This window comes from Hemiscyllium ocellatum, chromosome 7 (assembly GCF_020745735.1).
Source record: "Hemiscyllium ocellatum isolate sHemOce1 chromosome 7, sHemOce1.pat.X.cur, whole genome shotgun sequence".
In the NCBI taxonomy this organism is placed as follows: domain Eukaryota; kingdom Metazoa; phylum Chordata; class Chondrichthyes; order Orectolobiformes; family Hemiscylliidae; genus Hemiscyllium; species Hemiscyllium ocellatum.
Window position 1 is genome coordinate 74,384,436 of NC_083407.1, and position 25,224 is coordinate 74,409,659.

At 40.1% G+C, this 25,224-nt stretch overlaps 1 protein-coding gene across 1 annotated transcript in view; it reads right to left on the reverse strand.

The window, feature by feature from the left end:
* The window catches only part of nckap1 (NCK-associated protein 1), a 201,914-nt gene extending 176,915 nt beyond the window's left edge, over positions 1-24,999 (reverse strand). The window contains exon 1 of the mRNA XM_060827346.1: positions 24,697-24,999. Coding sequence (XP_060683329.1) covers positions 24,697-24,801 — 105 coding nt within the window. The 5' untranslated portion in view covers positions 24,802-24,999. The remainder of the gene's footprint in view (positions 1-24,696) is intronic.
* Between the last annotated feature and the right edge of the window lie 225 nt (positions 25,000-25,224).

Below are 25,224 nucleotides of genomic sequence, written 5' to 3' on the forward strand. Positions count from 1 at the left end.
TTTCCCAACACCAGGTCCAGTACGGCCCACTCCCAAGTTGGACTATTTACATACTGATTGAGAAAACCCTCCTGGATGCTCCTTACAAGTTCTGCTCCATCCACATCTCTAACACTAAGTGAATCCCAGTCAATTTTGGGAAAACTAAAATCTTCTATCACCACCACCCTTTTGCTCCTACATCTTTCCATGATCTCCCTATATATTTGTCCATCTATCTCATGTTCGCTGTTGGAAGGCCTGTAGTGCAATCCCAACATTGCTATAGCACCCTTCCTATTTCTGAGCTCTGCCCATATTGCCTCACTGCTCAAGTCTTTCATACCGCCCTCCTTCAGCATAGCTGAGATATCCCCTCTGACCAGTAATGCAACTCCTCCACCCCTTTCACCTACATCTCCATCTCACCTGAAGCATTGCTATCCTGGGATATTTAGTTGCCAATCATGCCTTTCTCTCAAATAAGTCTCAGTAATAGTAATAGTTATTCCCAGTGACTAATCCAAGCCCTCAGTTCATCTGCCTTACCTATTATACTTCTTACATTAAAACACCTCAGACCACCAGTCCCTCTGCATTCCTCCTCTGATCCCTGCCTATGCTTCCCCTTAGTCACGCTGACTATACAAATGATGATTTCAGCACACTTGTTATTACACAAGATAGTTTTGATATGCCCAATCTCACTATCAGGCTTACAGTCAGCAGATGGCTGGAGTCCTATTCTTGGAGGTTGCCAGTGAGATTGATCTTGGAATTTATAGAATTGTAGAAATCCCAATATGTACATCAATCAGTAGTTAATTCAGTCGATAAAAGCTAAGAATTTTCTGATTTCACTAATACGTTAAGGAATTGAACTGACTGCTCCATTCTAATTGTGAATTTGAGTAAAGGATCGAGTCTATTAAACTGTCAAGAAATTCTTTAGTGTGGCTGCAAACTGAAATATTGCAAATGCACCAAAAGGTTCATGAGTTTGATGAACATATTCAGATACAGGTGGTGCACTTAGGTTGCCACAAAATAATGTCAAAGTACAGATGTCAATGGCTTATTTGAGTGATGAGCTGGCAAATAAGTTGATAATGTTGAAACAGAACACAGACATGCTATTACTTTCAGTATGTAGTGATGTATGGTTTTAGCAAACGTGAAGGAATCCTTCATTCTGTACATTGAACATTTATTTAAACCTATTAAGTCTGTTTTGTGCATCTTAGATTTGATGATGAAGATTAAAAGCATCAATTTCTAGTCTCCTTTTAATAATGCTCAAGTTCTGTGCTATTAATAAAATTTCTTAGTGGGGAAAGCTAACTTTACCAAAACCAGAAAGTGATTTAGCCAAGTGGACTGGAAACAGTTGTTAAAGATAAATCAGTGTCAGATCAATGAGGGATAGTCAAGGAGAGATGGTGAAGATTCAGAACAGGGAGGACTAAATCCACAGGCACATCGCCATTTAAAGGAGAATATAAAGAAGGCTAACGATGTTTAAAACCCAGATTATAAAAAGTGTCAAGGAAATTCAGAAAGCAAAGAGAGGGCGGGAATAATTTTGACAAGTGAAATAAAGGAAACCCAAAAAATATTTTAAAATACAACAACTGCAAATGGATAATTAAAGAACAGAAATGTTACTATGATATTCTCTAATCAGTCCTCTGTGTGGAGATACAGTAAGTTGATATGATTCTTAATGAATGCTTGTGTCTGTTTTCACAAAACAGAGGGACAACACAGACATTACAATCAAGGACAAAGACTGTAAAATATTAGATGAAATGGACATTGGGAGGCAGAAAATACAAAGGGATTGAACATTTCTAAAAGTGGATAAATTCCCAGGGCAGGATGAAATTCACTAACTTGTTAAGGGAATCAAAAGAGACGAGACATTGGAGTCTCAGACCAACATTTTCTGGTCCTATCTGGCTACACATGTGGTGTCAACCACTGGAGTACAATAAACATTTGTATGATTGCTTAAGAATCTGTCTAATCTTGGAATTGGAAAAAAATTGAGGGGCAGGATATATTTTCATCTAGAAAGATTAATGAAAGATAGTCAACACAAACTGATGAATGAAAGATCACATCTGGTCAATATGACTGATTTTTGAGAAGCAATAAGGAGGACAAATGGGGGTAGTGCATTTTATGTTTTAGGCTACTTTGAAAATCCAATGAGGTCTCCCATATTCAGCTATAATACTTTTGATATTGTTAGGATAGTATTATTTAGAGTGTGAATAGATCACTATTTCCAAAGTGAATTTAACTAATTTGTAATTACATAATGACATTAAAGCAAGGATAAAAATTTTCCATATCATCCTGCTTTCTGAGAATAATACAGGCATATTATGTAAAAATTATCAAGAGTGTATCAGTAATGGTAGCAATGCTAATAAATAGGCTAGCATAAATTGCTGGTAACCCAGATAGTAATTAGTTCAAATCTTTCTCAAGTATTACATCATTATTGCAACATCAATGCCAGATGGATTTCACCAAAGCAGATGATAAGTCCCATAAGTCACAAATAGGTTATAAAAATAAAAGCCCATTGGGATTCAAGGCAAAGTACAAATTAAGGAAACCTATCATATGTTCATTTATTGTGGGTACATGGTGAAATTGGGATTTCCTCTAAATTACTCAGCACATAGCAAGGACATGAAATCCCAATAAGGCGTAAGAAAAGGAACAGTTACCCTCAAATTTTAGTCAGTGAACATATACACGTCACAAACTAGCATATGCATACTGGATAATATATTACTTATTGATCGTAAGTTGTCTTTAACACAAGTGATTATAACATGACTTCTTTTTAACAGTAATGTACTTCAAGTTAATGGAGATCTTTAAAACTCTGATTGCTTTTAATAAAACCACATTTTACTGAATAATATTAAAGTAGTGTACGATTCTAAAAGTACTGGATTTGATACTTTGGTAGAAACTCTGCATCAGTAAAGACAAGTCACTTAATGAGTAGCTAAATCAAGTTCTATTATATAATTGAGATTCTGAAATTTCTCAGGAACATTAGAGGCACAGATTGTAGGTTTTACAGGCATATTAATGCATAAGCTGTCCATTGCTAATGCATGTTGATTGACACTATGGTTTTGCAGTGGACAACCTGCAGATTAAAAATTGGACGGAACACATCATTCAAAATATTGATAAAGTATAGTTACATACTGTTTTCAGTAACATAAAGGGAGTTAAGCTCTGGAAAATAATGCAATGACTGATCTCCTAAATATCTTCATCACAATCTCAAAGACAGTAAGTTAGTTTACTCGGCACCTTTAAATTCTATAATTGGGGGGTGGGGAAAGAGGGGATTCATATGTTGTTAGCTCAATTGACCATAGCATCCTTCTGTCCAACACAAAGTAGCAGATGAATTGAAGTTCAAGACAGGAAGATAATTCGCTTCCAAATGTTATTTCTCAAATACTTAAATGAAATGAAAGATTCAGTAAGTCAATCACAGTCTGTCATTTCATTTGTTTTCCTGCTGAAAATGGGAAAGTACTTTTGCTCATGAGATTTTTTTTAATGTTTAGCAAAATACAGGGAAAGATAGCATACAAACTGTGATGAGGAAGCTGTTGGAAAATCTATTTTTAAAACACTCCAGGAACAGCCACAGACAGGACTTTTTTTATTTTAGACTTATTTGAGGATGTAATGAGGTCTCCCATATTACTCTGGATATGGTTAGTAAAGCATTAATTAGGCTATGAATGGATTAGTACATCATAAGTGAAATCAAGTAATTTGTAATTACTTCAAAATATAGATAAAATTCTCCATACCATCCCGCTTTGAGATATCAAGAGGATATCAGCCAACTCCTCTTAATAACAGCAGCAACATTAATAAATAGGCTTGTACAAGTTGATTGTAATCCAGACTGTAATTAGCTCAAATCTTTCTAATCATTTATTATTTCATTATTGCAACAACAACGTGCAAGTCAGTGCAACTCAAGATGTGTAGTCTGCTTGCGTTTTTTTTGCTGTGAAATACTCACATGGTCACAACTAATTAAAACACAAACATCAAAGGCCAATGTCTTAAGACAACAAAAACCTTCAAGATATCTTCCTGCATGTACTGAACTACCTTAAAATCTTGAAGTAATTGCCACTTCCATTGGCAATATTTGATGCCTCTGAACTTGAAACTGTAAATTAAACTAATTCAATGAGTACAAGTTATTTCCAGATGTTGCTGAAAAAAGTCTCATTTACTGGAGCTTTACTCTTCAAACAATAAAGCAACTTTCGTACACTGAAACAAAAAAGCCTAACTTAACAGGGAGAAAAACTTATAATTAGTTGTGTTCTTTAAAACTAGTGTTGCATGTGGATTGGTGAGTATGATTCATCACACATTCAATCTTTATTCTGGATCTTACCAGCTTTTTCTCAATTTCCCAAACTGTATTGAAAATACACTTTCCTCAAAAGATGCAGTGTTGAAGCTGCTGCTTAAACTCCCACAGCAACATTGCCATTATATGTAAAGTACCAAACGCCATCAAGAAGGTCAAGCCACACACTGTTTGGTGCCCTGTATTTATTCTTTAACATGGGATGTTTACTGATTACTTAATATTTTGAACTTATTTCTAATCAATAGGCATAGCATTCTATTCTAACACGACCCAACCCAGCTAATTTTTGTAATCTCAACATTCTCATTTCACAAAGTGACAGAAGAATTCCAGTTCAGTTCAATAGGCCATTTACAGTTCACTAGTTATATTCAAAAGACCACACCAAACTCAAGCTAAACAAACTAGTTTCATGCACTTCAGTCCTGAGCTAGGAAGTGATTTGCAGGCGTTTCGTCCCCTATCCAGATGACATCTTCAGTGCTTTGGAGCCTCCTGTCGCCACATACACAGATGACAAGGACCACAAATTCGATTGGGACAACACAATGATCATAGGACAAACCAAACAGAGGACAGCCAGAGAATTTCTAGAAGCATGGCACTCATCCACTGATTCCATCAAAAAACACACCGACCTGGACCCGATATACTGGCCAATACAACGAACAACTGGAATCAGCAACTGGAAGTAGAAGGAACGGAACCAAATAAATTCTAGAAGACGGTACAGGAGCCCTTCATAGGAGGCTCCAAAGCACTGAAGTTGTCACCTTCACAAGGAATAAAATGTCTGCAAATCAACCTCCCAGCTTGGTGAACATATTCACAACTACAACAGCTGGCACCTGAGCGACAAATCCTCACGCAAACCTTGAACTTCAGTCCCATTCACTTTCTAATCCTGTACACTTATCTTGCTCAAGTACCTGTCCAATATATTTACCACTTGCAATTCCTCTCCATCCCAAAGCAACATTTCCCAAGTCATTAGCATATGGTGTGCAAGGTTTTCTCCAATTTTGCCTGCACCATATCCATCCTATAGCTCTTGCTCTAAACCTTATATCGGTGTACCACAGATCATATATTATGAGCTAACGGATACAATTTTTAAAATATCTTATCTAAACCTGTCATAATCTAATCCACCTCTATCAAATCTTTAAATCTCCATTCGTCCATGGAGAACTACCTAGCTTCTATAACCTACTCTTAAAACTATAAGTCCCCTCATCCCGAGACCACTCTGGTTAATCTCCTTTGTAACTGACCCAAGGACAGGTTCTTTTAGAAAAAAAACCTTCCATTGACAGGGGAGCTGTTTTTGAACTTAACACTAACTGATGAACTATATTGCACTGACCTTGCTAGGATAGTAACAAAATAGTCAGGATTCATTACAGGCAGTTTCTGGGTTACAAATGGGTTCAGTTCTCGGCTATGTTCGCAAATCTATTTGTGCACAAACCAGAACACAATATAGTACAATACAATACAGTACAATATAAAATAGCCTTTCCTAAGTATGAGCAAATGTTCACATCAGATCTTTGAATCTCATTTGAGTGCTCATAAGTTGAGTGTTCATAAATCAAGAACCACATGTAAGTTGTGTATTCCACAGAAATATTACAATTTGGAATCTAGCTTTGTTTTTCTCAAAATAGAGCTGACTTCCTCTCTACAATGAAAATAATGCTCAATACCAGTAAGACCTACACGCTAAATTCACAAATGCATGATATACTCTAAAACTTCTTGCACATCAACTCTTAGCAGCTATTTTCAATTGAAATAAGTCACATTTTCTTTGTGTCGAGTACCAAATCAAGTACAGAGGAACCTCGATTATCCAAATATCAGATTATCCGAAGGAGATTGAGGTCCCGACAGAAACATTACATCAAAGACGTGTTTCCAAGTGATTTTGTTTAGTGATTAAACAGGCACCGTCTCCAAATGAGTGGCCTCCCGCCCGCTCTCTCTTCTCCCCCCACACTCCACACTTTCCGTGGAGTTCTACAGAGGGGTGTACTCTAAACCCTGCTTCCCCAGATAATCTCACCAACATTGTTCTGTACAGGGCAAACGTGGAACCTGTCAAAAAGTTGCAGTAAAAAGTTGTGTGTGTGGGGCTGTGTGCATGATACTTGGAGACTTACCCCACAAAGGCAGCAGCAGCCGTCTTGTAATTGGTGTCCTGTCTGGCTGCTCAAGGTGGGGGGGCGGAGGGGGGGGGACATCTCTCATATCTCATATACGTGTGTGATATCCTGTCAAAGGCTTTTGCCTGATCCAGGCTGATCAGGCAGGTGTCCAACCCTCTGTCCTGCACGTAGGCGATCGTATCCCTGAGGAGTGCGAGACTCTCAGCGATCTTCCTGCCCGGTACAGCACAGGTTTGGTCAGGGTGAATCACCGACCCCGGAGATCAGACTGCTCTACACCAACATTGTCAGTGCAGTCTCAATCAATGGGTGGGAATCAGATAGCTTCCCAGTCAGATCTGGAGACAGGCAGGGCTGTCCTCTCTCTCCTGCCTTGTTTGTGTGCTGCATAGAGCCATTTGCAGAGTCCACCAGGAAGGATGAGAGCCGGAGAGGGGTGACTATTTCTGGCAGCAGGGGCCTGCAGGTTAAGGCCTCCCTGTACATGGATGACGTCGCCGTTTTCTGCTCAGATCTGCTGTCCGTGCACAGACTCAAGTGCATATGTGACCAGTTCAAACGGGCCACGGGGGCCAAGGTAAACTGAGGCAAGAGTGAAGCCATGCTCTTCGGTAACGGGGGGGGGGGCTGTTGGGAGGAGCATATCAGCAAAGTGAGGCAGAAACTGGGCAGATGGAAGCTACGGTCACTCTCCATTGCGGGAAAAAACTGGTCATCAGGTGTGAGGCACTATCATTGCTGTTATACATGGCACAGGTCTGGCCTATTCCCAGAACCTGTGCCACTGCAGTCACCCGGGCCATCTTCCAGTTTATATGGAGATCAAAGATGGACCGGGTCCAAAGGGACTAGAAGTATAAAGATCTGGGCAACGGGGGGAAATAATACACCCAATGCTGCATAAAGCTGTGCGTGGATCCCCGGTACACAAACACCAAGTGTCACTTCGTACTGAGGTTCTACCTGTCCCCGGTGTTGCGAAGGATGGGCCTGGCCTCGCTGCTGCAGAACTCTCCGAGTAGTTGGACCGTTCTGTATCACCTGTCCTTCGTGGAGAAGTTTATGAAGAAAAACACCTTTGACCACAAGTCCATCAGGAAGTGGTCAGCACGTAGTGTCCTTGAGACCCTTCGGGAAAAGTAGAGGGCGGATCCTATCGAGCGGTTCCCCGAGCAGACTGTCAAAGTCATTTGGCAGAATGCCTCATCGCCAGAACTTTCCAACAAGCACCAAGACATGGCTTGGCTGGTGGTGAGAAGGGCTCTGCCTGTGAAATCCTTTATGCACGCCCGGACTCTCAGCCACACCGCATGCTGCCCTCGAAGTGGCTGCGGGGGGTACGAGACTGTCACACACCTCCTTCTGGAACGTGTCTATGCAGAACAAGTCTGGAGAGGAATACGGTGGTGTTTGTCGAGGTTCGTCCCGAGCAGCGCCATGACGCGGGACTCCATGTTCTACAGCCTATTCCCCGGGATGCACACCGAGACGAACATCAACTGCGCCTGGAGGATCATCAACTCAGTGAAGGACGCTCTCTGGGCGGTCCGAAACCTGTTGATCTTCCAGCTGAAGGAGTTGACCCCGACTGAGTGTTGCAGACTGGCACATTCCAAGGTCCAGGACTACGTGTTGAGTGACGCGCTGAAGCTTGGGGCTGCTGCCGCCAAGGTGCGGTGAGGAAAGACCACAGTGTAACATCTGCCTGTCTGAGAAGAACAGGGGGCCCACGCAGTCATTTGGGCTCTGCTGACGCCTCAGCTAAATATATGGATATATGATTGATAAATGTACAGACCTGTATATAAAAATGATAAATTCTGATTTCCGTATGCAAATATTTACGTATGTATGGCATGACCAACAGTACAGACCATCAAATTATTTTATGAATAAAGTATATTTTTGAAATTAAAAAAAGTTTGGCTGCTCCGGGGGGGGTGGCAGTCTTCGACGGGGTTGGGGGCAGGGTCTCGCATGATGTGTGCTCGTGCAGTCTCCTGAACAGGGAGCAGACTTTAAAACCTCCCAACTCCAGAGGAAAGGCATTTAATCAATTTACCAAATACTCAATTATCTGAACAAAATAGTTTCCTTACAGCTGTTAATCTAACTGATCTGGAGTTAGGCAGCTGCATTCTCTGTCTGCTTTTTTAAAAATAGGTACTACATTATCAAAAAATGACTCTCCATTCTTTCACAGCAAATAAGTAGATTCAATAGAAACAGAATCAATTTTCGATATCACCTCCCTCAGGCTCTAATGGTTTATTTGATTATGCACTGGCACTTTCCAATAGCTTAAACAATAAAAATTATCCTTTTCTTCATTATAATACTGCTCATCTTTGCATAATTCATAGTCACAGGTGAGGTGCTGGAAGACTGGAGGCTGGCTAATGTGGTGCCACTATTTCAGAAGAGTGGTAAGAACAAGCCAGGGAACAATAGATCGGTTAGCTTGTGGTGGGCAAGATGTTGGAGGGAATCCTGAGGGACAGGATTTACATGTATTTGAGAAGGCAAGGACTGATTAGGGATAGTCAACATGGCTTTGTGCATGTGGGAAATCATGTCTCACAACTTGATTGAGTTTTTTGAAGAAGTAACAAAGAGGATTAATGAGGGCAGACTGGTGGATGTGATCCATATGGACTTCAGTAAAGTGCTCGACAAGGTTCCTCATGGTCGTTGGTTTGCAAGGTTAGATCACATGGAATACAGGGAGAACTAGCCATCTGGATACAGAACTGGCTCAAAAGTAGAAGACAAAGGTAGAAGGTGGTGGTGGAGGGTTATTTCTCAGACTGTCGGCCTGTGACCAGCGGTGTGCCACAAGGATTGGTGCTGGGTCCACTGCTTTCCGTCATTTATATAAAATGATTTGGATGTGAATGTAAGAGATATGGTTAGCAGGTTTAAAGATAAAACCAAAATTTGAGGTGTAGTTGACAGCAAAGATCACATCAGAATATAACAGGACTTAAACAGATGGGCAAATGGGCCAAGGAGTGACAGATGGAATTTAATTCAGATAAATGCAAGGTGCGACATTTTGGGAAAACAAATCTTAGCAGGACTTATACACTTAATGGTAAGGTCCTAGAGAGTGTTGCTGAACAAAGAGACCTTGGAGTGCAGGTTCATAGCTCCTTGAAAGTGGAATTGCAGGTAGATGGGATAGTGAAGGTGGCATTCAGTATGCTTTCCTTTATTGGTCAGAGTATTGAGTACAGGAGTTGGGAGGTCATGTTGTGGCTGTGCAGGACATTATTCCAACAGTGGTCGAACCAATGTGTGTAATTCAGGTCTCCTTCCTATCGGAAAGATGTTGTGGAACTTGAAAGGGTTCAGAAAAGATTTACAAGGATTTTGTCAGGACTGTGGGTTTGAGCTATAGGGAAAGGCTGAATAAGCTGGGTTTTTGTTCCCTGGAGCGTCAGAGGCTGAGGGTGTGACTTTATAGAGATTTATAAAATCATGAGAGACGTGGATAGGGTGAGTAGCCAAGGTCTTTTCTCAAGGGTGGGGGACTCCAAATCTAGAGGGCATAGGTTAAGGTGAGAGGGAAAAGATTTAAAAAGGGACCTAAAGGGCTACTTTTTTAAACAGAGGGTGTTGTGCATTTGGAATGAGCTGCCAGAGGAAGTGGTGGAGGCTGGTACAATTATAACAGTAAAAGGCATCTGGATGGATTTTTGATTAGGAAGGGTTTACAGGAATAGGAGCCAAATGCTAGCAAATGGGATTAGATTTAATTAGGATATCTGGTCTACAAGGATGAAGGGTCTGTTTCCATGCTATACAACTCTAGGACTATGACGTAGAAAATAGCTGAATTTTAATATTAAAAAATCAAAATTAATGGCTCTTTACTTGCATATAACATTGAGAATAAAATAAATAAATTCATAGCACAAAAAATGTTAATGGGAGATGTTATGGCTATAAGGGAGACCAAAACTGGGAAGTAAATATTAAGGGTAAATGACCTTTCGAAAGGATACAGGAAATGTAAAATGGTGAGGTGGTGGTGTTAGTTCATGAAGGAAAAATTCCCATCTATATTTTATGAATTCCAATCCTTTCGTCACCTTGTCATGTTCTGTCCTAATTGATAATTGGACAATTAAAGTCTTACAGAATAGTAATTTAGTTACTTCAATTCCCCTCTTCAATACGGCTGTATGTCTTTCCCATTTCCTTTGCCTAAATGTAAGGTCAGCATTACTGGCATAATAATCAGTTTTCTAAAATGCCAACATATTCATGCCCCTTCTTTGTAATCAGCCACATCTAATGCAAGTTTCACTGTTTACCAATGTTGCTACTCCCTCTCCAAAAAGACCTGGATAGTTTGTTATGTCTCATTTTTTAGAATGACCATGTTGGTATCAGATCTTTTTTCAATATATCATTTCAGTTACATCACACTGTAGACTTTTGCTATAAATTCTGTGTCTTATAATCTTATTCTCCACAACCAACAGTGCTCCGAAAACTAGTGCTTCCAAAGAAACCAATGGACTATACCTGATGTTGTGTGACTTATATCATTGAGTAGCACACATCTACAGCACACAAAAAGACTTTTCAGCTTGAGTATGTGCCAGTCTAAAACAGCTACAACTAATATTCAGATCCCATTCTCTCGCATTTGGCTCATTATCCTTGTATGCCTTGGTATCGCAAGTGTACATCAAAAATACCTAAATGCTATGAAGGCTTCTGCCTCTATCACCCTTATAGGTAGAGAGTTCCAGGCCTCCAGCACCCTCAGAAAAACGTTTTCCTTACATCTGTTCTCAGCCTCCTGCTCCTTACCTTAAATCTATGCCACCTCATCACTGATCCCTCCAACAAAAGGGGGAAGAGGTAATTCTTCTGTGTAGCCCCTCAATTTCCTTAGAAGGAAAACAACCTTGGCTTGCGAATCCCTTTTCATAACTAAAATTCTCCAGCCCAAGCAACATATTGGTCCTCTGCACTCTCTCCAGTGCTGTCACATCCCTCCTATAATGTCGATTTCAGAGCTGCTCTTAAAATTCCAGCTGTGGCCCAACTAGTGTTTTATACAGTTCCAGCATAACCACCCTAATCCTAAATATGCATACTTAAACTCAGATTTCAGTGGTACAGAAAATTAGTATGTCACTTCATGAGAGTTAGGGTATATCAAATTTAAAAGAAGGCCATATCAGGAATTACGAAGAAAGAATGTCAAGGTTTCGTGTTTGCCCAATTTGCTGCCAAGTTTGTGTTAAAATTGTTAACACCAATAGTCCTATGAAAATAATTGTTCCCAGTTCACTCATCTTACTTCCAAAACTCTTACATTTATTTCATAGACAGTTACTTATTCCTGGAGAAAATCATTCAATCCGCTTTTTATACTGATGTCATATCCACTTTATTTTACAGATTAATGTGATAATTTAACATGATCTTATCTTGTTTAATGGTTTTCTGTAGGATTATCCTAATTTACTTTGACTAATCCTCATCAGTTTTATTTTTCCAATTACATTCTTTTCTAGTTTAAATACCTATTTCTGCTCAGATACAACAGGTTTTTATTGAATAGCTCCAAATGGCCCTAGAATAAGCACTGATGGTAGAAAAATTGTATCCTGTTTCCCACAGATACATCTTTAGCTATGAAGTGATTCTCATAAGCTTCCTGCATTTTCCTATTCTAACTGTGGCTTTGCAATTCCAGCAAAAGGTCCTTTCTGAAATCTGAAATTAATTTGGCAAAGTTTACATGTGTACCTAGCATCTCTTTCTCTTCTACACTGCTAGCAAGACATAAAATATAAAACTACATTGACAAACATTTGTTCAACTATTAAACAAATGGTCTTGAGAAAGCTGAAGAAAAAAAATCAGAAGTACATTAGTCCAATAGTTTTAATGGAAAACAAGACATGCCTGCCTATGACTAAGCTCCAACTTTCAGCCGAGTGACAACATTCCAAGAACACAAAATTGAAATGATTGCAAGGAAAGGCATAACAATTTAGAAACAACTAACAGGACTCAGAAATATCCATTCTTCAAAGACTTGTTCATAGTTTAAATTGAAATGAATACAAATTGACTTTTAACACTCGAGCTTACAATCCTATGTATTTCAAATGCGATTTATTGTCAAATCACAGATCATGTGCTCACTTGCCAAAATCACCACAAACCAATGCTGACACAATGGCATCATAATAGCTACCTCAAGAAAAGTATGTAACAACATACAAGGCTCAGATTTTCCAATAACCACAGTCGTTTCTGCAGTGGGTAAAGACCCTGTAGGATTCCTCATATAGCAGGCTCTAAGGGAACGGCCTGGGAAATTGAAGGTACTGATGGGCAATTCTCCTGCAGCTGCAGCTCACCTAAAGTGTTTAGTTGATCACAGAATGGGGCAGATTCCACACCAGTTTAAGAGTTACTCAGGAAAAGTTAGTCAATTAAGAACTAGTCCAACTAGTTCCCGACTCAGGCGACTGACTGTGTGGAGTTTGCACATTCTCCCCATGTCTGCGCGGGTTTCCTCCGGGTGCTCCGGTTTCCTCCCACAGTCCAAAGATGTGCAGGTCAAGTGAATTGGTCGTGCTAAATTGCCCGTAGTGTTAGGTAAAGGGGTAAATGTAGGGGAATGGGTAGGTTGCGCTTCAGCGGGTCAGTGTGGACCCCTGTTGGGCCGAAGAGCCTGTTTCCACACTGTAAGTAATCTAATCTAATCCAATGTCTGGACAAATATTAAACTGAATTCCAACTTACTCCAAACTGTACAACCTCAAGACCTTAACATCGCAATATTAATCCTCCCCAATTTAGCCTACACACTCACATACATGACGCCCTTTCTATGTTGCATCATGGCAGCCTATCCACCTCACACTCTCATTTTGCAGTTACCCTTTCAAGAGGTGGCTAAGGGTCTGAAATGTTCAGCAGCAAAGACAAGGAACCAGCAACCCCTGCTATGAAAAAGGGAGTATTGCTTACCTGACAGACTATTTAGCACTGTGAGCCCATACTTGGATTGAAGGATGCTCTGAATTCATGCAGGAGCAATGACTTGAATCTCCTGCTGGAAACATGGAGCCTTTTCTTCACATACAAGTCTGAATGTAGTGGCAATATGGCCAGTGATTACTGATCCTCAGAAAATCCAGCCCATTGTAATGAAAACCAACATACCATCATCCAACAAAGCCTCAAGATCCATGAGCTGGTTATTAAATGAAAAATGCATCAACATTACACCATGACAGACACCTCACAAAGATGTTTCTTACTGGCACCTTCCTGCTCAGTAAGTCCTCCACCTTGAGCTGCACCTTTCATGGCTTGCACTGCCAAAGCATGGTAGTGATGGTGGTGCAGTTCTTATGCACTAACTGCTTTCTCCCCTCAGCATCTACTTCAGGGGATCTCACCCCAGATGATTTCAGGTTCCATTGCAATTCCTTACACTTTGCTCTGAGTTCATGGCCTTCCAATCTCTTCCTTAATCCACCTGCCCACAGACACCTCTACTCACTTTGCAACCACACTGCCATTTCATGGGGCCTCACAACATACAACATTGCTACTCCATTACTTATGTCTGCTTCACTATTCATTAAGACCTTGTATAATCGGATTGTAACCTCAAATTCACATTCTCACCTGTCCCTTATAACCATTCATCCAGCTGCAAGTTTAAAATTATTCCAGGATTTTCCTCCTGAAAAGATGGTGGAAGCACAGTTCCAAAGGTTCATAGCCCTCAAAAAATGCTAGTCACCTCTTTTAAATGGGCACCCACTGATTTTTAAACAGGGAACTGTAGTTCTGAATGTTTCCATAGAAAAAATAACCTCTCCACATCAAGATCTCTCAAGATCTGTTTGTTTTTGTCAGGACAACTTTACAGTGAATGCAAGCCTAGCTTGTTCTATTTCAATGAGTAGTCTGTTTCGCCTTCTCTGAACTGCTTCCAAATGCATTTACATCCTTCATTCAGTAAGGTGATCAATATTGTGCACTGTACTACCCGTCGGTTTAGCAAGGTGTCCGCCCACACATAATCAAAAGGTAATTATGAATGTGCAATTAATGGTAGCCTAGCCAATTATGCCCACGTGCTAAGAAGGATGATATTAAACAAAATCTGAATGAAAACACTCAGCTGGAATGAGATAATTGAACTTAATAATTTACTATACAAATAAGTAAATATATAGAGCAACAGTTATAATCTAAACCCATTTCACTTAACTCAGGTGCACTCATTATTTTCCTTACACTGTATTACACTGAATGAAAACAATATCACATGTTGAGCTTGAATGCGGTTAACCAACCTCCTAGTTCTGGCCATTTCAGATCTTAAGATAGCAAATTTTCCTACAAAAAGCCAGGCTTCATGCCTAGATATGGTTTGATTTTGTGATGGACCCATCCAAACTTATTTTTTTTACATAATACAAAGAATACTGAAATTCTTGAGGCTGCAGTAAAATATCATTCTGATGCTGATTTCAGTGCCTCGGGGATGCCCAGCTTTGGCCCACTGGATCTGATCTCAATCTATCAATGGCAGTGCCACAAAGACCACAACGTTGCTCTCAGATGTGAAGGTGTTTCGATCTCGGTGATAACTGTGCAGTGTACATTCCATCAAAATTATCATTAGCCTATGCATCAATGGCAGGCATTGGACCTGCAAGCTTTGCTTTTCCTGATATATAGTAACAATTTGCTCTTGGCGTACAGAGGTCAATTTCAAAGTTTGCAGATGATAAAATGTGGAAGCACTGTAAACTGTGAAGAGCACAGTGTAGAATTCCAAAAGAATACAGAAAAGTCGGTTGAGTGGGCAGGTAAGTGGCAGATAAAGTTCCATGCAGCAATGCGTGAGGTGATGCATTTTTGGTAGGAAGAACGTTAACAGCCAATATAAATTAAAGGGGATCAATACTTAAGAGGAGCAGAGGAATGTGGGTGTACATGTGCATACATCAAAGTGACAGGCCAGATGGACAGCAGGTAATAAACCATACAGCATCCTAGGTTTTACTAACAGGGTCACAGAGTACAAGAGCAATGAGGTTATGCTGAACTTGTAGTACAAGACATCTGTTTGGCATTAGCTGGAGGTTCTCGTCAATCTCAGGCTAAAATATTTCAAAACAAACTCAAAAGGAGGTTTGAGCCCCCTGATGTGCAATGTATAGGCCCACTAACATGCAGACAGAGCCTAGCATTCCCGAAACAAGCTTCCAACTGTGGGTAAACAGTTTTGCTGCGCAAAGTCTTTACCCCTCCTGAAATATAAGGGTATAAATCTGAACAAAAATCTGCAGTGGAACCAAAGGCATACATATGCCGTTTATGACAACTCCTGCAACCAAGCGAGTGCAAAAAGGTAGTGTACTGCATTCCTTGAGAATCAAATGGAGACATTGGATGGTTTAGTGTGTGTTTGGGCAATCCAGTATGTCTACAAACTTTGTTCAGTCTTGTGCCCTGGATAGGACACCACAGTTACACTGTAGAGCATCATCATAGGGATCGCATTTGAGTGATAAGCCCAACCAAACTAGCATTGAAAATGGTGGTGGTGGCTGTCTACATTTTCATATCCACTTGCAATACAGATCTTTCCTCCTCACGGAGAAAGTGAGGACTGCAGATGCTGGAGATCAGAGCTGAAAAAAAAGTGTTGCTGGAAAAGCGCAGCAGGTCAGACAGCATCCAAGTCGTAGGAGAATCAACGTTTCGGGCATGAGCCCTTCTTTAGGATTCCTGAAGAATCATGCCCGAAATGTCGATTCTCCTGCTCCTGGATTCTGCCTGACCTGCTACGCTCTTCCAGCAACACTTTTTCAGCCCTTTCCTCCTCACCTCCTAATTTAAAAAATACATCAGTACAAACAAGTGGGAAAGAAAATAATCTTTTCAACTGTAAATACACTCAGCCCATCACAAAATGGCCATCTGACTGCACATCACCCGAATGCCTCTGTAAACATTACTTCAGTACACTCCTGGAGATTCCTTGACAGAACTTAGAAAAGAAAGCATCATTACCCAGTAAACTAGTGTTCCCACCAACAGAAACATTAATAATGCACCGTAGGTTACCAAATACAGAACTTAGACATAAATGTAAGATCAGATATCTTTGGATGCCTGTGATCTCCTTGTGCAGCCTGGAGTCTCCGGATCTCAACTGGGAAAAAAAAAGCAACACAGTGGTAAGCGCTTTTTTTTTTGCTTCTGAGTACCTCATACTCGGAGTCCAATTATTTTCCCAAGCACGGAAATAAAACATTTTGGCTTAAATTAACAAAACGATTAGAATTTTAATACCTTCAGAATCACAAAGAACTACTAAATAACAAGGAGTTAATTTTAAATTATATTAATTTAATGCAATATCACAGTTCAATGCTGTAACATAATTAAACAATAATTATGATCTTGATATTATTTACATGTTTATTGTTAATTCATTATCTACAAAATGTTTAGAATTGCTCCATTTCCAGGCCCAAATTTCCTCAGGCACAGTCAAAAATGCAAATCCTAGTGTAAATCAAATATTCACAAAGGACTTTGCACTCAGTTGAAGTTATCAGACAAATCTCAAAGTTTTGTGAAAAGGAAATCCTGGGTGTTGATTTGTTATTCTTCAAAACTGAAGTCAAGAATGTACTAAATTCACTATTTTGACCATGGCTATATTTCATCAGACATCTGAATAGCAACATCTGTTTAAAAATCCAACATTGTGAACTTACAGAAAGTCAAATTTGATATTTAAATCCACCTGAAAAAGATAATGGACTTAAAAAAAAAGGTATTTTTACCTGCTCAATTTTTCAATGTTTAAAATGGAAGAATCAAATTAATTCTACATAAAAGAGCACCATTACAGAGGTAAATGCAAATAGTATTGCAAACGTGTTAAAAACTAACATGACAATTATAGCATCCAGGTCTGAGTTCATCATTCTTTACCAACTGTCCTTTAACCCATCAGTTTATATCAACTGTAGTAACTCAGTACATTATTGAATTTATTACATTCAGTACCATATCCTGTTTAAGAAAAAAATCTAAGTTTCCAATGTAAAACAATTATGCACACATGCACAATGCATTCTTTTTTCAAATGCCTCAAAGATTCTACATTTTATTAAATGTTTGAAGAATTGGTCAATTGGATGAATTTTCATAGCCCTGTGCTGAAACCTATGATCTTGTGACGGTTAATGAGAATCCACTTGTCAACATTAACATTACTGCTAAGGAATTATTAAATGAATATTTTTCGCAATAACAAAATCCTTCTGACTTTGTTGTGGTTCTGTTCGCCGAGCTGGAAGTGGAACTTCCAGCTCGGCGAACAGAACCACAACAACGAGCACCCGAGCTACAAATCTTCGCACAAACCTCCTTCTGACTTTCTCCACCAATGTCTCAAAGGGTAGGCTCCTCATAAATGTTTTGACATTCCATTCAGCAGACACATCAGGCGAGCATTTCACTAATCTTCCTTGATCTAACCTGGCAGAGAAGGAAGTCTTTCATTCCAAATTTCCTGCCTAGCACAATCAAAATTCAGGCTCTTGAAGAAACACAACTATGTTACTTAGGTTAAATGTGTAACCTGAGCTCTTTCACAACTTGATGGGTTGAAATGCCTCTTATGCTGTAATGACTGTCGTGGTAAACACCTTTTTTAAAAAAACATGGTTGCTACATTCAGCAAGAAAAAGACACGGGAAGTGGGCTGGACAGGAAAAATGTCGTGCACTGGCTCTCAATTATTTGTAAAGAGACATTCACAAAAATGTATGAATGACAAAGAGATTGCATTGATTTCCAGCTCTGCACGGCTAACATGAAATATAGAACATCACAGCACAGTACAAGCCCTTCGGCCCTTGTTGTTGCACCAATCTGTGAAATTAATCTGATGCCCATCTAACCTACACTGTTCCATGATTATCCATCTGCAAGTCCAATGCCTTTAACGTCAGCTAGTCTACTACTGTTGCAGACAGGCTGTTTCGTGCCCCAACTCAGTGAAGAAACTACCCTTGTTATCTGTCCTAAATCTAATCACCCCTCAATTTAAAGCTATGCCCTCTCGTGTCAACTTCATCATCCAAGGAAAAAGGCTCTCACTGTCCACCCTATCTAACCCTCTGATTATCCTATACATATTAATTAAGTCACCTCTCAACCTTCTTCACTGCAGTGAAAACAGCCTCAGTTCCCCTTCATCATAAGACCTTCCCTCCATACCAGGCAACATCCTACTAAAGCTTCTCTGAACTTTTCCCAAAGATTCCATGTCCTTTTCACAATGCAGTGACCAGAACCATAAGTAATTCTCCAGGTGCGGCCTTACCAGTGTCTTGTACAGCTGAAGTACGACCTCATGGCTCCAAAACACAATCTCCCTACCAACAGACGCCAACACACCATGTGCCTTCTGAACAACACTATCAACCTGGGTAGCAACTTCCAGGGATTTATGCACCTGGACACCAAGATCTCTCTGTTCATCTACACTGCAAGAAATTTACCATTCGCCCAATACTCTGCATTCCTGTGACTTCTTCCGAAGTGAACCACCTCTCACTTTTCCACATTAAACTCCATTTGCCACTTCTCAGCCCAACTCTGCATCTTATCTATGTCCCTCTGTAACCCACAACATCCTTTGGCACTATCCAAAACTCTGCCAACCTTAGTGTCATCCGCAAATTTACCAACCTATCCTTCTACGCCCAGATCATTTATAAATAGGACAAAGTGCATTGGCTTCAAAACAGATTCTTGCTGCAAGGATCTGAGCTCTAGCATGAGCATTTCCCATCAATCACCACCCTCTGTATTCTTTTAGCTAGCCAATTTCTGATCCAAACCGCTAAATCACCTTCAATCCCGAAACATCGCATTTTGTGCAACAGCTTACTGTGTGGAACATTATCAAATGCCTTACTGAAATCCATTTACACTACATCAACTGCCTTGCCTTCTTCCACCTGTTTTGTCACCTTCTTGAAGAAGTCAATAAAGGTTGGTGTGGCACGGGCTACCCTTCACAAAACTGTGTCGACTATCTCTAATCAAATTATTTCTTTCCAGATGATTATAAAGCCTATCTCTTATAACCTTTTCCACACAACTGAAATAAGGCTCACTAGCCTATAATTACTAGGGTTGTCCCATCTACCCTCAAACTAGGGAACAACATTTGCTATCGTCCAGTCTTCTGACAGTATTCTGTCGACAATGATGACATAAAGATCAAAGCCAAACGCTCTGCAAACTCCTCCCTGGCTTCCCGGAGAATTTGAGGATAAATCCCATCCAGCCCAGGGGTCTTATTTTCAGATCTTCCAAAATTGCTAAAACCTCCTCTTTGTCAACCGCAATCCCATCTCATCTAGTAGCATGTATTTCCGTATTCTCACTAAAATTGCCCTTTTCCAAAGTGAACAGTGACGAAAGTATTCATTAAGCACTTCCCCTATGTCCCCAGGTTCCACACACTCCCACGACTATCTTTGATTGGCCCTAATCTTACTCTAGTCATTCTTTTATTCCTGATATACCTTTAGAAGGCCTTAGGGTTTTCCTTGATTCTATCTGCCAACAACTTCTCATGTCCTCTCCTTGCTCTTCTTAGCCCTCTCTTCAGATCTTTTCTGGCTAACTTATAACTCTCAAGCCCCCTAACACCACCTTCATGCCTCATCCTCACATAAGCCTTCTTTGGACAATAGCTTCAACTTCTTTAGTAAACCATGGCTCCCTCTCTCGACAACTACCTCCCTGGCTGATAGGTATATACTTATCAAGGACCCGCAGTAGCTGTTCCTTGAATAAGCTCCACACTTCAAGTGTATCTAGCCTTTGTAGTTTCCTTCCCCATCCTATGCATCCTAAATCTTGCATAATCGCATCATAATTGCCTTTTCCCCCGTCATACCTCTTTCCCTGGATATATACCTTACAACCGAATTGTGGTCACTATTGCCAAAGTGCTCACCTGCCTCCAAATGTAACAACTGGCCGGTTTCATTCCCCAGTATCAAATCCAATATGGCATCACCCCTTGTTGGCCTGTTCACATACTGGGTCAGAAAACACTCCTGCTCACATTGAACAAAAACTGACCCATCTAAACTACTTGAACTATAGTATTCCTGGTCAATATTGGGGAAGTTAAAGTCCCCCATAACAACTACCCTGTTACTTTCGCTCCTGTCGAGAATCATCTTTGCTATCCTTTCCCCTACATCCCTTAACAATTCGGAGGTCTACATGTTTGGATAATGATGATATTTACAAAACATGTTGAGTAAAGTCACTAAGAGCTGACAATATTTACAAAACATTGAGTAAAATTATTAACAGTAGAAGTGGACACTGCATTATTTTACAAATTTTGAACAATTATCTTTTTGGTGCTCCTTATTGCCAGTTGGAAAATAATACAATTTATAAGAAATACCAATAATTATTGGTACTACTCTATCCATAAATTACATAACCAAAATATTTATGTTAGCATTATTTGTGGAGATTTGGCAAATATATAAATTAAGAACATCCAGGATTGAATCCATACTCACTAGGATCACCTAATTACACCACCGTAACATCACCTGCACTCACTCTGCAGCTAAAATCTAGAGAAAGTACTTATAAATGAAGATTTAACTGGTCAGCTTCCAATTTATCTTTGAAAGTTGAGTTCATCTAAAACTCTAGGAGAAAGTGAGGACTGCAGATGCTGGAGATCAGAGCTGAAAAAGTGTTGCTGGAAAAACGCAGGTCAGGCAGCATCCAAGGAGCAGGAGAATCGATGTTTCGGGCATGAGCCCTTCTTCAGGAAGGGCCCTTCAGTTCCTGAAGAAGGGCTCATGCCCGAAACGTCGATTCTCCTGCTCCCTGGATGCTGCCTGACCTGCTGCGCTTTTCCAGCAACACATTTTCAGCTTCATCTAAAACTCGCAGAGTCATGGAGATGTACAGCACAAAAACAGAGAGTTTGGTCCAACCCATCCATGCCGATTAGATATCCCAACCCAATCTAGTCCTATCTGTCAGCACCTGGCCCACATGCCTCCAAATCTCTCCTATTCATATACCCATCCCCAGATGCCTTTTAAATGTTGCAATTGTACCAGCCTCCATCACATCCTCTGGCAGCTCATTCCATAAATGCACCACCTTCTGCATGAAAAATTTGCCCCTTAGGTTTCTTTTATATCTTTCCCCTCTCATCCTAAACCAATGCTCTCTCGTTCAGGACTCCCACACCCCAAGGAAAAGACTATTTATCCTAACCATGCTTTATGATTTTATAAACCTCTATAGGGTCACCCCTCAACCTCTGACGCTCCAGGAAAAACAGCCCCAGCCTATTCAGCCTCTTCCTATAGCTCAAATCCTTCAACCCTTGCAAATCTTTTCTAAACCCGTTCAAGTTTCACAATGTCTTTCCGATAGGAAGGAGACCAGAACTGCACGCAATATTCCAACAATGGCCTAACCAATGTCCTGTACAGCCGCAATATGACCTCCCAACTCCTGTAAGATGAAATCTTCACCATCATCCACACATACTGGTCTGCTTAATTTGGCAAAGCCAATTTTCAAGTTCTCAATGTCTTCAAAACCCTCAAAGTATCAACATTTTTACACTAAACCTGATGTTTTGCATATGCTAAACTTTTATTGAAGTAGGACTGTTAGTTCCTTCAAAATGCCTTATATTTTAAGCTAAATGCAGATTGTTTAGTTACATAACATGCAATAATCTGAAAATTTTTTAAACCAATTTAAATTACAACTACAATTGAGAATAGCACTATAAAATGATATCAGATTCTAAGCTCATCTCTCACTTTAATTAAGAAAATTAAATGCAAGTGTAAATCAAGCGCATTCAGCAATAACAAATTTAAAACCTCAATTTCTTAATTCTTCTGGACAACCCAACTGATGTCGCAGTTTCCCTAGTTCCGATACTTCCTCATGCAAATAATAAAGTATCATTGTTAATATACACTGTCATACTTTTTTTTAAACCTTCCACACCATATTGAGCATTTGACAACAGAAGTTACAGAATAACTGGTTTAAATTTAGGAATGCTAAATGAAAACAGGCATAAGTATGTGCTGGCTATAGAAACAATTAAAACGGAGAAAGAAAACTTTAAAATTCATCAATGAAGATGCATCATTATCATCTACTGGCAAGAATGGAGGAGTAAGTGCAAACGAAAGAACAAGCTCACAACTCGTATAACAACTAGAAAATTGTAAGATTCCTAAGTCGCTTTCACATATCACCATTCTTTTAATATTTGAATTATGTAATTTGCCACATCACATTTCTACAATCCTTTAGCATATAAATATGAATAAATTCCAGAACACCAGGGAAACACAAGTGTTTGAGCCATGAATCAACTATTGTTTTGGGGGGGGGGGGGGGGGGGGGGGGGGGGAGAGAGAAGGAGGAAGTAAAACCAGAAACCTACTAGGAGAGGTTATTAAAAGACATTTTCAAGGGAGACAGTAACGCAGTAATGGAAGGAAGGAAGGGGAATGCTTTTCTTAAACATTTACTTCAAACCTTTAGAAAATAAACCCAAAATTAAATTATGCCAAGATATCAAAATACTTAACCAGTTTGGCAAAAATGCCTAGATTAGGATTTCAATATAGTGAAAGCACAAGGCAAGGAGTCAAAATCAGGCGACTTCCAATCAGACTATAAATTTTGTTTAATAAAATTTTGCTCAAATACCTGTAAAGAATAAATTAATTTGTCTCAATAAATTACACTTGACAAAACAAGCACTGAATCTTGCAATCTGATTAAGAGAAACTTAGTGAAATACCAGTCAATTTAAAATTATTTAAAAGTTATGACATTACTATAACAACTCCCAGAGACAAAAAGACCCACAAGTGACAAGATACCAGGATTTCGGGTTGAAGGAATTAAACTGCTGAATTATACACAAAAATGTTATATATCTTTAGAGTCACAAATATTGCTAATGTACAACAATACCGTAAACATACTTCAGTACCCTATTTCCTCCCTCCCCTCCCAAAATCCATCAAACCAGTCACATCCCACAATTTAGAATATTGGCAACTACACTACTGTATTCTCATCCAGTGAAAGACTCGCCCACTCGAGTAAACAAACCAAATTTTCCTTTTAATAAGCTTATATACATCCCACAAAGCAGTTGGTTCAGAATTTGTGCATGCTGTTGTAGCACTTCCTATGTGAAACAATCAGAAACCACATATATCCGGCCATAAAAAAAACTTGGTGAATGTCAGTATCCTTTGGTTTACTGATTTTGTTTGATGTGTTTTGATTCATTAATACTCAAAAAAGACAACTTTACATTTACTCACCACAAAACATTAAAAGAAAAATCCCAACAAAATGAATCCATCACATCTTCCTTCATGTTCTGTGACTACACTGCATATTTGTGTTTCCTTGGGTGCGAACTAAATAGGGATCGAGACAATTTGTGACGGCCACAAAATTTGCTGCCGTGTTTCGACAGTTGATAGCAGTAACTTAAGCATCATTCACTTCAACTTAACTCGAACGAAGAAACAGTCCAACGTAATAAAATGCAAAAAAAAATTGTGCATAAGAGTACATTGAATGCAACAGGCTCAAATATCGCACAAGACGAATGCTAACTCTTCTACCTCACTGCACTGCAATGAAAAAAAAACAAAATACATATATAATTATTTGGGAACACGATGACAAAAAAAAATCAGCCGTATTTCAATCTGAAATGAGTCTCAAAACTGGTTTTATGCAGAAGGCGCCTGAGTGAAACAACTGCAGGCCAGACGTGGAGTATATAGATTGCATCTGATAGGGGTGTGTGCGTGAATTTATCGCCAGGATAATTTGGATGAAATCATGAGTCGGGGAGTGAAACCCACCCATTCAATGCCTGAGGAATGAATGCGTTCCGTTTTTCGGTCTCTCAGGCAGCTCCAGTGCACTTGGTCAGGAAGGACCTACCTTTTTGATGTTATAAATTCGAGTCAGCATACCAATCCCCCTGTCGTTCAGGATTGTCAATTTCTCGGCGATCTTCTGCTGGCTGGACATCACGGCCCTGGACATGGTGCCGACACAAGTTTCTCTATGTGTTTCAGACGAAGAGGAGGGCTTTTTTCCCCCCCGCCCCACGGCAGGCCGAGTCTTAGGAAGAGAACGAAATCTCCATCACACAAGGCACCTCCCTTTGCTCACCCTCAGCTCCTTCTCTAGGTGGTGGCCCTCTCCCCAAAGCGAGGCTGCTTCCTCCAGCACCAGCTCCGGCTCACGTGACCGCACTGAGCCGCCCGCTCCCGAGCCCGTGCTCGCTAGCGCCCCCGCCGCTGGCTGAGTCATCCGCCGCGCCACGGTCCCTCCTCTCTGTCCCAAGGGGAGCAGATGTTGAGCTTCCCCCCCAAATGTACAGACCCAATGAGAGCACTGTACCACTCTCCAAAATAAGTTTTTCAAACACATGGACCAAGGGTGAAAAGTTTGACTTTTTCTTGT